We start from the raw sequence: 12,568 nt of genomic DNA, 5'->3' as shown, positions 1-12,568 counted from the left end.
CCCGCGACTTCGTCAGCGTGGAATTATTAGGCCTCATTCCCACAAGCGCTTTTACAACGCGCGTTAAAAAGCGCTTGAATCTGTCCGCACTCTCAATTCGATTTAACGACCACGGCTTAAAGTCGAAATTCCAACAACGCTTGATAAAAAGCGCCACCGCCGTCGTGTGAATAAATACACATGTATCCATTTGTGTCATTCAAACGCTTTTTTAACGCGCGTTGTAAAAGCGCTCGTGGGAACGAGGCCTTAATTTAGGTAGGTAGCTATTATTTTATTCAATCTGCGTTTTGTTGATTCCCCATACAAACTTCAACCCCCCTTTTCACCCTCTTAAAGGGTGATTTCTTGAATGAATACTACCCTTTGTACTCCCCCGGGACTCAAACTATCTCTATACTCTATACCAAATCTCAACTAAATCGTGCACCAGCGCCCGTGTTACACCCAAAGAATTATATGACAAAGAACAACTGTCAATCTTCGAAAGTGTGACCAAAAATGAAATGCAAGTGTGTGCGTAAATTGTCTATGTGAGATCAAAAATAGTGATGTCATGTTACAACATATTAATAATCTGTCGATGTTTGATTGCTTTATCGACTACTTTTTCAAATGTGTTATTTTAAACGTTAAAATTCTACGACATTATGACGTATAAATAACACTTGCACTGCGTTTGCCATCAAAATCGTTGCAGACTTATCTTAATGTAACTCTTACTGTGTTGGAAAGTGAAGTTTAAGTTTACCGCTATACATGAACACCTTCAAAAAGGTATAACAATCGTTATTATTTGAAGTCGGTTATAAAAGCTAATATCTTAATGATGTCTTGTGAAGAAATAATTACATAGCTATTAATATACCGACAAGTTATCGATACTGTCATGTGAACATTTTGTCAAGCCCTAGCGTAAAGTAACAGATTATGTTTTTACACAAAATATTTTAAATTATAGACTAATATGATAAAATATTAGCACACAAAGGAAGAAAAACTTATAATGAACTGTATAAACCGGCTTCTTACACTTTTTACGCTGTTAATTTGACAAAATATCGTTATGAAAATTTCGCTCGGAATATCATAAATCCTCTGAAATGAGTATTTCCTTGGACTATTTGGCCCTGTGACACTGCAATCCGGCACACTACAAGACACCATCTTCACTGAATTATTTTATTTAATACTTTTCGTCCTAATCCGTGTATATTTTTCAATTTGAAAATTACCGTGATAAGCTCTTGGCCGTCCGCGGCCGTCGTCAAACTCAAAAGTGGTTACGTTTTCTCTTTGGTAGTCTGACTCTTTCGCACTCATGGGATGTTCATATACGTGATGGCTTCCCTTTCGCACACTTCAGCTGTCTGTCAAGCGCAAGCGAATCCTAGGTCTATGGTTACACCGCGCGGGCGGGATAGTTCCTAATTGACAAAGTTTGTTGTGCAGTTGTTGTTAAGTCCCCATACAAAATTCCACCTCTTTAAGGGATGATTTCTGGGATAACAACTATCATTGTCCTTCCTCGGGACTCAAACAATCTCTATACCAAATTTCATCTAAATCGGTTCAGCGGTTTAAGCGTGAAGAGGTAACAGACAGACAGACAGACAGACAGACTTCCTTTTATAATATTAATTAAGTATGGATTTATCCAAAGTAACAACAAGTTTATTTAAACTGAAACAAGGAACAAAAAATACATAATACATGAAGAGAGTTGGTTGGTTATATCTATATATACGTCGTATTTCGCCGGCAAAAGAATTGAGAAAGAAATTATAGACTGTCAAGCTTTGTCAGTAGAAAAAGGCGCGAAATTCAGATTTTCTATGAGACGATAACCCTTCGCGCCTATATTTTTTAAATTAAGCGGTAAATTTAAAAAATATAGGCGCGAAGGGTTATCGTTTTCTACTGCCGGGAACGGCTTGACAGACATATATTTTTGATAGGATAATAAAATTTTAACCTCTCGAATGCCGGAACGCGGATCCACGGTAGTAGGTATTGAAATCTAATTATTTATTAATTAGAATTCAATACCTACTGCGCGGATCCACGTTCCGGCATTCAAGAGGTAGTTCTTTCTAAGTTAATGTCATGTCATCCAACATTACAACACAACTATGATCAGGCTGACCAACGTACAAATAAATAATCATCATCAACCATAGACAAAAGCTATTTGAGACAATATCTAAACCGTTGAAAATACGCGCAATCGTACGTCAGTTTTAAAAAGAAAACTGTCATTTTGATGTCAATGTCAAAGTTACAATCGAATCGATAGTTTTCCGTTCTGTTGGCGCGTAAATTTCTTTGTTATTTTGATAGCCCTAGTCTGCATTTGATTTATTTAATATAAAAATCACAAAATGGGTCTTTTGGAGTTGTGTGATAAATATTTCCAAACCAAAAATCTATACGAAGTTCTTGAAATCACTGAAAAAGCTACGGATAAAGAAGGCAAGTCGATAGTGTACAAAATAACCCCAATCATAATACCGGAATATTGTTTTACTGAACCTGTTGTTTGTTTGCAGTTAAAAAAGCGTATCACAAGTTATCTCTCAAAGTGCACCCGGATCGTGTTGGTGAAAATGATAAGTTAGAAGCCACTGAGAAATTCAAGGTGCTTGGAGGCGTTCATGCAATCCTCAGCGACTCAAACAAGAGAGCCACCTACGACGAGACGAAGTGCGTTGACGACGATGATGATGTTGTAGTTGACCGCGACTGGACAGTGTATTGGAGACTGTTGTTCAAAAAAATAACAGAGGATGACATTATTGCCTATGAAAAGGAATACATTGGTGAGTTGTTACTGCTAAGAATCCTTACTTTAATTTAACTAACAGCTTTCAGTAGTATAACCATTGACACATATCTAAGGATAGGCCTTATGGGCACTAAGAATGGTGCTAGCACAGCAGTGTGACTCACAAATTCGAGCCTATTGTGCAGTCGAATGCAACTAGTTGTGACCAAACTCATCAACCAGTGTGTGGTGTGATGCAAACTCATCAACCAGTCGTGTTGTGGAGTAAGACTGCATGATTGTTCGAATTTGTGTGTGTGACACCGCTGTACTGGCCCCAGACTTATTGCCCCTTAAGGCCTGTCCTCAGATATAAATGTCAATGAGTATAACCAAGGAGCCCACAATGTATTGATAAGGCACCATGATAATAGCAATTCATTCTTACGTTTCTTAAGTTTTACTTCATTTGTTTACTTTTTCATTACTTGCTGTGTCAGCTCATAGTAACCTGGCTTCTCAGCTAAGATGTTATGCTTCATGTACCTGCCTCCAATACTGTCTTTACCATAAGGGCAACCAACCCCAACCTCGGGGGGCCCCAAAAGACAGACAGTAACAGTATATCTGATTACTCATAAAAAAAATGGATAAATGGAAGATTCTAGTAGAAAAATATTAGTTTAATTTGCTTTCTTTACTTTCCAAAAGGGCCCCAAATTCTTGTGTCCAAGGGCCCGAGTATAGTTTAAGACGGCCTTACCTTCCTTTAAATCAGGAGACCATTGCAAGATAATTTACAACTCAAAATATGAGAAGAAACCTTTAATAATTTAATTTGAAACACAAAATAAGAAGTGAATAATTATGCAACAGACACAAGGATGGTGTAATAATTAACACATTCAGTGCCGAAAACCCGACTATCGGATATTTTATGATTTCGTTCCCAGGTCGGACGACCCGATAGTCCGATAGATGGTACTACTGCTTTATATGACGAAATTGTTGTGGCCTAGCGCGGACGTCTTGTTTGGCTGGGTGGCAATGAATGTGTTAAATCATCCACACTTATATTTTTTCACTGTAGCTATAATATGGTGTTAATTAGTTTGTAATATTTCCGCTTAGTTGTAAAACATGCTGTGTACACTTGTTTTGGATCTTGTGCTAGATTTAAGCCATAATGTGCAATTACCCATGATATTGAACAAAGTAAAATTAAATTAAATAAAATGTAACTGTCCTTATCCCTTTTGTAACAAAAGAGTGTTGCTGATTGTATGGCCTTAGCTTATGTTTCCTTTTTTCAGGCCTTGGTATGTTGTTAGGGTTCCGTACCCAAAGGGTAAAAACTAAGACTCTGCTGTCAGTCTGTTCGTCTATCTGTTACCAGGCAAAAACGGGACCCTATTACTAAGACTCCACTGTCCGTCTGTCCGTCCGTCTGTCTGTCACCAGGCTGTAACTCATGAACCGTGATAGCTACACAGTTGAAATTTTCACTGATGATGTATTTCTGTTGCCGCTATAACAACAAATAGTAAAAACAAAACAAAATAAATATTTAAGTGGGGCTCCCATACAACATGTTTTTTTGCAGGTTTTCGCGTTTAACAGTACGGAACCCTTCGTGTGCGAGTCCGACTCGCACTTGGCAGGTTTTTATATTATAGACTCCAGAGTTAGAGGTGTTTCCAGAATTCTTTTAGGTATATTCACATGCTCAGTGTTACCTTCAACTTGTTTTCAGGATCTGAAGAGGAACGCAATGATCTCAAAGTAGCTTATTTAGCGGGTAAAGGTGACATGGACTACATTGTTGATCAAGTGCAGTTTGCAAGGAGCGAGCATGAAGACAGACTTAAGGGCATCTTGAGAGTGAGTAAAAATCCTTAGCGACTGCTACTAACCTTTCAACCCAGAGGGAAAATTATGCCTCAATATACTGGTCAGGTTTCCTCAGGTTTTCCTTTGTTCCAGGATTTGATTGACAAAGGAGAAATTCCAGCATATAAAAAATTCACTCATGAGCCAGAGAAAAAACGCCAAAGGAGGATTGCGAAAGAAAACCGAGAGGCAGTGGAGGCTGAGGAATTGAAAAAAGAATTAGGAGTTGGTTCAGGTGAGACTTCACATACAGAAAATAGAAAATTATTTCACTCCACAGTATTGGATATAATCAAAGAGAATTTGAAATAGAGGCGGATTGTCAAAGTAAATTATGTAGCCACAGTAGTTTTACTGCCATCTTTCGACAGAAGACTAAAACTTTTAGAATGCCATTTGACTTTGATCCTTAATCTTTCACTTATATAAAATAAATAAAATAAAATAAAATATGTTAAATTTGTTTATATCAAAAAGTAACGCTATCTACTCAAAGGTATGGTGTAATCTTTTTTAGCAATGGTGCCATATCTTTGGCCTAGTCTCGAGATCGTCGTCGTCGAAAAAGTATCGACTTTTTGATATTTAAAAAATTTAATACATATCATTGAAAGAATAAGGATCAAAATCAAATTGGCATTCTAAAAGTTTTAATCATTTTTAGGGTTCCGTACCCAAAGGGTAAAACGGGACCCTATTACTAAGACTCCGCTGTCCGTCCGTCCGTCCGTCTGTCGCCAAGCTGTATCTCGTGATCTGTGATGCCGAAAACCCGTCCCGTTTTACCCTTGGGGTACGGAACCCTAAAAACAGAATAAAATAAAGATTTAAGTGGGGCTCCCATACAACAAACGTGATTTTTGACCGAAGTTAAGCAACGTCGGGCGGGGTCAGTACTTGGATGGGTGACCGTTTTTATAGATAATGGTACGGAACCCTTCGTGTGCGAGTCGGACTCGCACTCATTACCTTGTGAGATGTGGCCTGTTCTGGGACTGCCTGGACACGCCCACAAAGTATTGTGGCTGCCCGTACATTTCTTTTGTTGCTCAAGAGTCCTCACAGCACATACATCCAGAGTAATAAGTTAATAACTAATAATATATTTATTTTTTTAGGTCCCAATAGTCTGGAACTCATGATAAAACAAAAGCAGCAGGCACGGGCGCAACAGATGGACTCGTTAATTGATAGTTTGGCAGCCAAATATGGTGGCGGGAATAAGCCAAAGGCTACGAAGAGGAAGGCCGCCACTAAAACTGAAACTGCATCGAAGAATAAGAAAAGAAAGTGAGACGTAAGGCGTAACGCCGTTTTTACACACGCGGAGCGTTGCGTTGGTTTTAGGCAGCGCAGGGCGCACTAAAGGGTGACATACGCCGATGTGGGAGCATTATTGTCCCACCTACTGTATCTAAGAATCGTGCAAAACACATAGCCCGTGCTGAAATTTGAAATATGACCTTGGATAGGCGGAGTCCACTCAGAACGAGGCATTACGGCCGAGGCACGTCTATACAGACCGAGCTGATTCACGCGGCAATTTCCTCGCGAGGCGACTCGTTCTGTGTGGGTTTACTTTATTCACCATTTGCAGTCTCCAGCGCGATTACCATGATCTGAAATTAGTATATAATTTAATTAAGCTATATTCCATTGAGTGTAGAATTTAACCTCACTCTTCAAGATGATTCAAGAGACGCTTAACAGTGAGTGAAGTAATACAAGATCATATTTCCTTGCCTCAGCTTGCAAGCTCCAGTGTTTTATCTTCTACGCATCGCGAGATTCGCGAGTCGCCACACAAGTCGAAATCGCAACGCGCCGCGTATGCAACAACTAGGCCTAAATTTGTATTGTGATGATGTGTCAGTTCAATTTTATTATTGATTAGGACTAAGTAAATTATTGTAAGAAATACTGTCTAATTTTATGATGTGTTTAATGAAGAATAAAACATTTTTCTTTACAAAAACATTATATTAAATCCTCCAAAATTAATCTCCTTCCTCAGTAGCGACTTGCATTTCGCTTTCGGGATAAAATGGACCTTGTTGTACATAAACCTGCAGTCTTAAAATAATACTATCATCAAATGCAACTGAATTAGAAAGTCTTTTAATGATGTCATATTTTACTTCCTTCAACTCCTTTGGGTAGGTCACTGAACGGTCCAGTAGATATTCAATGAAACCTGTAAAAAAATTAGAAGTTACAGAAATATATCTTAGACATATTATTAGGCGGGTAAACACAGAGCGTGCCGCCTTGCGAGGAAATTGCCGCGCGAAGCAGGTCGGTAGACTTGCCTCGTTCGTTGCTACAATTTCCTCGCGAGACGGTTCAATCTGTGTGATTCATCCGCCTGAATCACGCACAAAGCGCAACAGATTCTATGAAAAGTTTATATCAAGTTTGATCCACTCTGTGTATCTGTTTTATTTGTTACAAGGCTGAGTTATTGACCTGAACCATCAATTAGTGGTGAATCATTTTCTACTCATGAGAGTGACTAATGGCCAATGAGATGGGGGTAATGGTGAACCGAAGTCAACGCCGATTAGGCTCGCGTACTTCGCGAAGTCGTCGGCAGACTGGTTTAGGTTTAGATATATGTGAAGTTATAACCAATAAAATACCTGCAGTCCTTGCTACCAGTTCTTCACCCCATTGATGTTGGCACACCGCATCCAACAGCGTAAAGGCAGCCGACCTAATATCCGGGAATGGATTTTTACATAACTCTAACAATGTAACCATAGGTGATTGGCTTAAAGTCCTGAACCATTCTCTAGTCATGAGGGTGACTCTATGGTCGATGGGTCGGGGTAATGGTGAACCGAAGTCGACTCCGATGAGGCTCGCGAAGCAATGTAGGGCGCGGACTTTGATCTCTGTTGTGCCGTTTCGGATTAGCTGCGCGACGGCGTTTATGCCTTGGGTGTACTGGCTACCTGCATTAGAATAAAAATATGAATGGGTCTTTAAATCTACTAGAGAAAATAGTACATTACGATACAGGTGCGAAAAATAGGAAATTCGCAACGAGTTGCGATAAATTAAATAGACACGAGTTGCGAATTACCTATTCGCACATGTATCGTACGTTTTACTGTACATAAGGCCCTTTAAATTTTCGACATAGTCACGTAATGTGCTAAGTATCTCACTAGTGCGGTAATGTAGCACCATATATATGTACTGTAAAAAATAGTGCATTAACATACAAGAACACTGCGTCGTATAGATATTTGTTTAGTTCCATTCCTATTACTAGTGACTATTAAACTTTTGAACGCCAAACGGTGCATCCATTTGCCACTGACGCCACGGGGGTAAAGTTTAGTTTTGTGAATAAATAATGCCAACCTAAGAGTGGGGTGTTTTTCAGTAGATTTTCATCAAAAAACGATCGACGTCAAATGCCGTCTTTGGCGTCGTTATCACGATTTTGCGTTGACGTCAATTGCCGTCTGTGGCGTTCAAAATGTTAACAGTCAACTCTGTGTTACTATTACTACGTACCCAAAGCAGCCAAACTTAGTTTCCCTTCAATAGTAGATCCAATAAAGCCCAAAGTATCCAACGCTATTGGCAGGGTGGCTTGGTCCTGGCTTGCGAACGTGTCAAACATCAGATTCATCAGGACAGGGTATTTCGTAAATATTTCCTGCGGGTATTTATGGGCGACAGTGCCGAAGAATTTCATGTAGCCTGAAAAAGAAAAGACATAAAATCATAATTTATGACAAAACTGTTTGTACTTTGTTTGTTATCTTATCTATATTTGTTAAATCTTAAGTGGCAAAAGGTGTGCGTCACTCTGTATTTTACGCTGTGCCGCTAGAAATAAATACCTACCTACGTCTTGAGGTCTAATTTTTCAGGGTACGCATTCTATGCGTCCTTTTAAGGGGTGGCCCGACTGTGACCAACCAAACCTCCGAAAGTCCAAGGACCTTTGTCTCTACATGGTCGGAAACCAGTCAGTTCACCTTGGCAAGAAGCTATAAGCTTTAAACAGTCAGCTACAGAAAAAAGGAGTTTTATAACAACTTTTACCTGGTGTAAGTAACACGCTCAGAGGATTATTAGGAAGCGCAGCCACCAACTCGCTGACTCTCTTCAACACCCCCGCTTTCACAAAATGGTTGATACCATGCGGAGCGACCGCGAGACGGGACATCAGCTCTAATATGTTCAACTGGTATAGGACATCGTTTGTGTTTAACTCTGATACCATTACGTCGAAGTATTGGTGGTCGGCGCAGAGCTTCAGTAACTCTGGTGACTTTGAAGCAACGTTGACTATCACCTGAAATTATTAAACTCCGTGATTTCAGTCCGCAGCTCGTTAAGGACATGCGTGCGTGCCCGGGATCGCAGATATCATTGATAGGTATTAAATTTTTATTTTTTAACTAAAAAAAGGAATCAGGGGTTATTCCCACTAGTTACCACCAAGTTTTTACCAGTGGTAACTACTGGGAATTTTTTTCCCACCTTTTACCACTGGTAACTACTGGGAATAAAAATTCCCAGTAGTTTCAAAATAACTCTATTTATACTATTCATACCTACTGTTTTTATTAGTATTTAACACTAACAAAGTTTTGGTGGTAACTACTGGGAATAAAAATTCCCAGTAGTTACCACCAACTCGGGTTAGTGGTAACTACTGGGAATTTTTATTCCCAGTAGTTACCACCAAAACTTTGTTAGTTTGTTACCACCAACTCTGGTTAGTGGTAACTACTGGGAATTTTTATTCCCAGTAGTTACCACCAAAACTTTGTTAGTGTTAAACACTAATAAAAACAGTAGGTATGAATAGTATAAATAGAGTTATTTTGAATTACCTAATAAAATCACTTGAAAAATCATCTAAATGGATTATTAAATTTATCCTTAAGTACATATATCATAGTTTTTGTACTAATAGTACCGGTTAAACTGTTTCAATATTTTTGGTCACTTTTAAGGGAGTTTACTAAACACTAATCGACTTATAATTATTTATTAAATTACTCTATATATGTATACTACACTATTTATAGTGTTTTTAGTAGTATTTAACTCTAACAAAATTTTGGTGGTAACTACTGGGAATAAAAATTCCCAGTAGTTACCACTAACTCGGTTTAGTGGTAACTACTGGGAATTTTTATTCCCAGTAGTTACCAGTGGTAAAAGGTAGGAAAAAAATTCCCAGTAGTTACCACTGGTAACAACTTGGTGGTAACTAGTGGGAATAACCCAGGAATCAGTGAGTTCAATGAAAACTAAAAAGTCATTTTAGAAGCAAATTCTCATGTTTAGGTTTTATGCAAAAAATATTAAATTTTCAATGGTGCCTTTTAGATAGTAGGTGTTCCTGTTTTTTTTTTCTATCGAGCGAAAATTGTTTAATCAGGGTTTCGATTCAATGAAGTTACTCAGGATATTTTTATAAATGGAAGAAAAAACTATGGCATTGAAGTTGTGGACATAGTTGTGTGGTAATACTGGACTATAGTCGGGTGATTTCACTGTGTAAGACCAGCTTAAAATTAGTCCTTTTATTTACCAGAATCCATATTTTAAAACCTGTGTATTACCTCAAAAGCATTACATTTACTGCTGCTGTCATACTCAAGTGCGATTTTCATTTCTTCCAAAACTTTCGGGTAAGCTTCGAAGGGCAAGTTGGATGTAACAAGGATGGCTTTGTTGGTAATAGACACATCTTTGTCTAGAATCTGCTGTGCTACTGCCACAAACACGTCAATGTACTGCGGCACTGGCAGTAGTGATGGGTCAGATGTTACTACTTTTGTCACCTGGAAAATACAAGTTATTCATTAGTTTCTTAAGGCCCAAAGGTATCATATTTATTGCAGGGAAAGGTAAAATGTGTAACTTCAACACCAGAGGAGTTACAAGAGTGTTGCCAGCCTTTAAGATGGGAATACACTCTTCTTGAAGGTATGAAGGTCAAATTGGTTCAGAAATACTGTTATGTTGGCAACAGTTCATTCCACAGTTTAAAACTGTACAAGACAGGAAGATTTCAACTAAACCAGTGGGGTGAAACTGGACCTTTCGGGCAATCTCGGCTCCGTTCAGCTTAGCAACAAGCAATTATTAGAGTTGGCAAAAATTGACATTCCCTTGCATGCACAACCACAGATCACTTGAAATTCAAGGGATGTTTACAAAAACAACATAACTGACTACACTGGTTGACACCTGAAATGATTAACAATGTTCTTAAAAGTGGTTGACACTTGTTGTTATAAGACATATGACACTTATGCTCTAAGCAGTTATGTTGTTTTTGTAAACATCCCTTCAATTAGACAACCCTAAATAGCCGAAAGGGATAGTGCTATACATTAGAAAGGGACAGCATGATTTGTCCCTGAATTGCTGTCAAACATCGGTTTTGTAGGAAGTTTCATTTCTGTATCTATTATTTATCTATTTATTCTGTATTCTGCTACTAAACAGTAAACTGTAACTTTACCTCATCAACTGCAATCTGACGCACACAGGTCTTTTCATGTCTCAACATGAACATAAAGTGGCCTGTGTAATTTCTGATGATGCCGCCAAGCTCAAACTTATCACAGCACAGCTTTAGCACTTCACATGTTAAGTGGAATTGGGTCCTGAAAATATTAATGTCTTATAAAACAATACTACAAATATGGGGCATTATCTATGAAAAGGGACCTTATTGTCGATGGTGCTTACGCCGCACGGCATCGTATTTATATCGGTGTATTTTTAATAATGGCGTAAGTGCCATCGACAAAAGGTCCCTTCTCATAGATAACATCACATATAAGAATGCTACATGTATAGGTTGAATCAGTACAACAAAGATTTAACATAACCTAACAAAAAATAATATTGTAAATAGTAACTTACTTGTCTGGCACATTAAGACACTGAACAATCTCTTTGATTCCAACATCTCTGATCACGGCTGAAATTTCATTTGCAGGCTTCAAAGAAAGTAAGTTTATGATGTCATTTAGTGCAGCCGGTCGAGATTCATCACGGTGGAGACTATTTAGAAACTGACGGTATTGATCTGCATCTGATACAACCATTTTGGTTGGTAGCTTTTAAGTAATACAATAAATAAAAAAATTAAACACTGAAAGAAATAAACAAAATTGTCAACACACTTCAATTCACCGCGGCGTAGTGATTAGGGTTGCCAGACATACTATGAGCAATTCTCAAAAAGTTTGTACAATCAATCAATCAAAAATATACTTTATTCATGTAGGCCTAGCAACAAGCTCTTATGAATCGTAATTAATCTTAATCTAATTATCAGAGCAATTTATTGATGTTAATATTATTCCGTAATAAAATTGGATTATTATACATATCAAATTTAACACTAAGAATTTCACAAAAGGATCGTCAAACATTAAAAAGATTGTATAAAAAAATACTAGTCTAGAATTTCTAGAATAAAATCTAAATGCCAAAAAAAAGCATAAGTAACAAAAGAAGTAGATAGTATTACATCGGAATATCCATTTCCTCATCAATAATCAAATATACCTAATAAATAAATAATCATTTCGAATAACAATTAATCCCACGTTATAATATCATTCATGTAGTCTTGTGTGGTATAATAAGCTTTAGAAATAAGTTTACGCTTTACATAATTCTTAAATTTATTAATAGATAATTCAGTAATATGGTTTGGAAGTTTATTATAAAATCTTACACAATTACCCATGAATGATTTTTTAATTTTATGGAGCCGAGTGAAGGGCACTGCGAGCTTATGTTTATTTCTAGTATTAATATTATGAATTTCACAATTTACATTTCGATCACATCTTAGATTTCTATAAAAATTGGTATGCTGGTAAAGCAGTCGTCGATCTCAAAGTGCTCGTTGCC

The 12,568-nt window shown here is 37.8% G+C and overlaps 2 protein-coding genes across 2 annotated transcripts; one reads left to right on the top strand and one right to left on the bottom strand.

Moving 5' to 3' along the window:
- The first annotated feature begins 2,289 nt into the window (after positions 1-2,289).
- LOC134792255 (dnaJ homolog subfamily C member 9) lies at positions 2,290-6,587 on the top strand. The gene is made up of 5 exons (XM_063763520.1): positions 2,290-2,472; positions 2,550-2,819; positions 4,518-4,645; positions 4,748-4,889; positions 5,773-6,587. The coding sequence occupies exons 1-5, from the start codon at positions 2,382-2,384 to the stop codon at positions 5,946-5,948; spliced, it is 807 nt and encodes a 268-aa protein (XP_063619590.1). The 5' UTR covers positions 2,290-2,381; the 3' UTR covers positions 5,949-6,587.
- Positions 6,580-11,847, bottom strand: LOC134792254 (26S proteasome non-ATPase regulatory subunit 5). The gene is made up of 7 exons (XM_063763519.1): positions 11,567-11,847; positions 11,160-11,304; positions 10,252-10,473; positions 8,717-8,969; positions 8,180-8,368; positions 7,294-7,608; positions 6,580-6,848 (listed from the first exon to the last, which is right to left on the bottom strand). The coding sequence occupies exons 1-7, from the start codon at positions 11,749-11,751 to the stop codon at positions 6,652-6,654; spliced, it is 1,506 nt and encodes a 501-aa protein (XP_063619589.1). The 5' UTR covers positions 11,752-11,847; the 3' UTR covers positions 6,580-6,651.
- Positions 11,848-12,568: the final 721 nt, after the last annotated feature.

The sequence above is a fragment of the Cydia splendana genome, chromosome 7 (assembly GCF_910591565.1).
Source record: "Cydia splendana chromosome 7, ilCydSple1.2, whole genome shotgun sequence".
NCBI lineage: Eukaryota > Metazoa > Arthropoda > Insecta > Lepidoptera > Tortricidae > Cydia > Cydia splendana.
This window is presented reverse-complemented; position numbering and strand designations above follow the sequence as displayed.

Coding starts and splice junctions, on each gene's coding strand:
- LOC134792255 (XM_063763520.1), top strand. CDS start 2,382: ATGGGTCTTTTGGAGTTGTGTGATAAATATTTCCAAACCAAAAATCTA. Junction 2,820..4,517: donor CTATGAAAAGGAATACATTG/GTGAGTTGTTAC, acceptor ACTTGTTTTCAG/GATCTGAAGAGGAACGCAAT. Junction 4,890..5,772: donor AGAATTAGGAGTTGGTTCAG/GTGAGACTTCAC, acceptor TTATTTTTTTAG/GTCCCAATAGTCTGGAACTC.
- LOC134792254 (XM_063763519.1), bottom strand. CDS start 11,751: ATGGTTGTATCAGATGCAGATCAATACCGTCAGTTTCTAAATAGTCTC. Junction 11,305..11,566: donor TGTCTTAATGTGCCAGACAA/GTAAGTTACTAT, acceptor TAATATTTTCAG/GACCCAATTCCACTTAACAT. Junction 8,970..10,251: donor GTAAATGTAATGCTTTTGAG/GTAATACACAGG, acceptor TAATAATTTCAG/GTGATAGTCAACGTTGCTTC.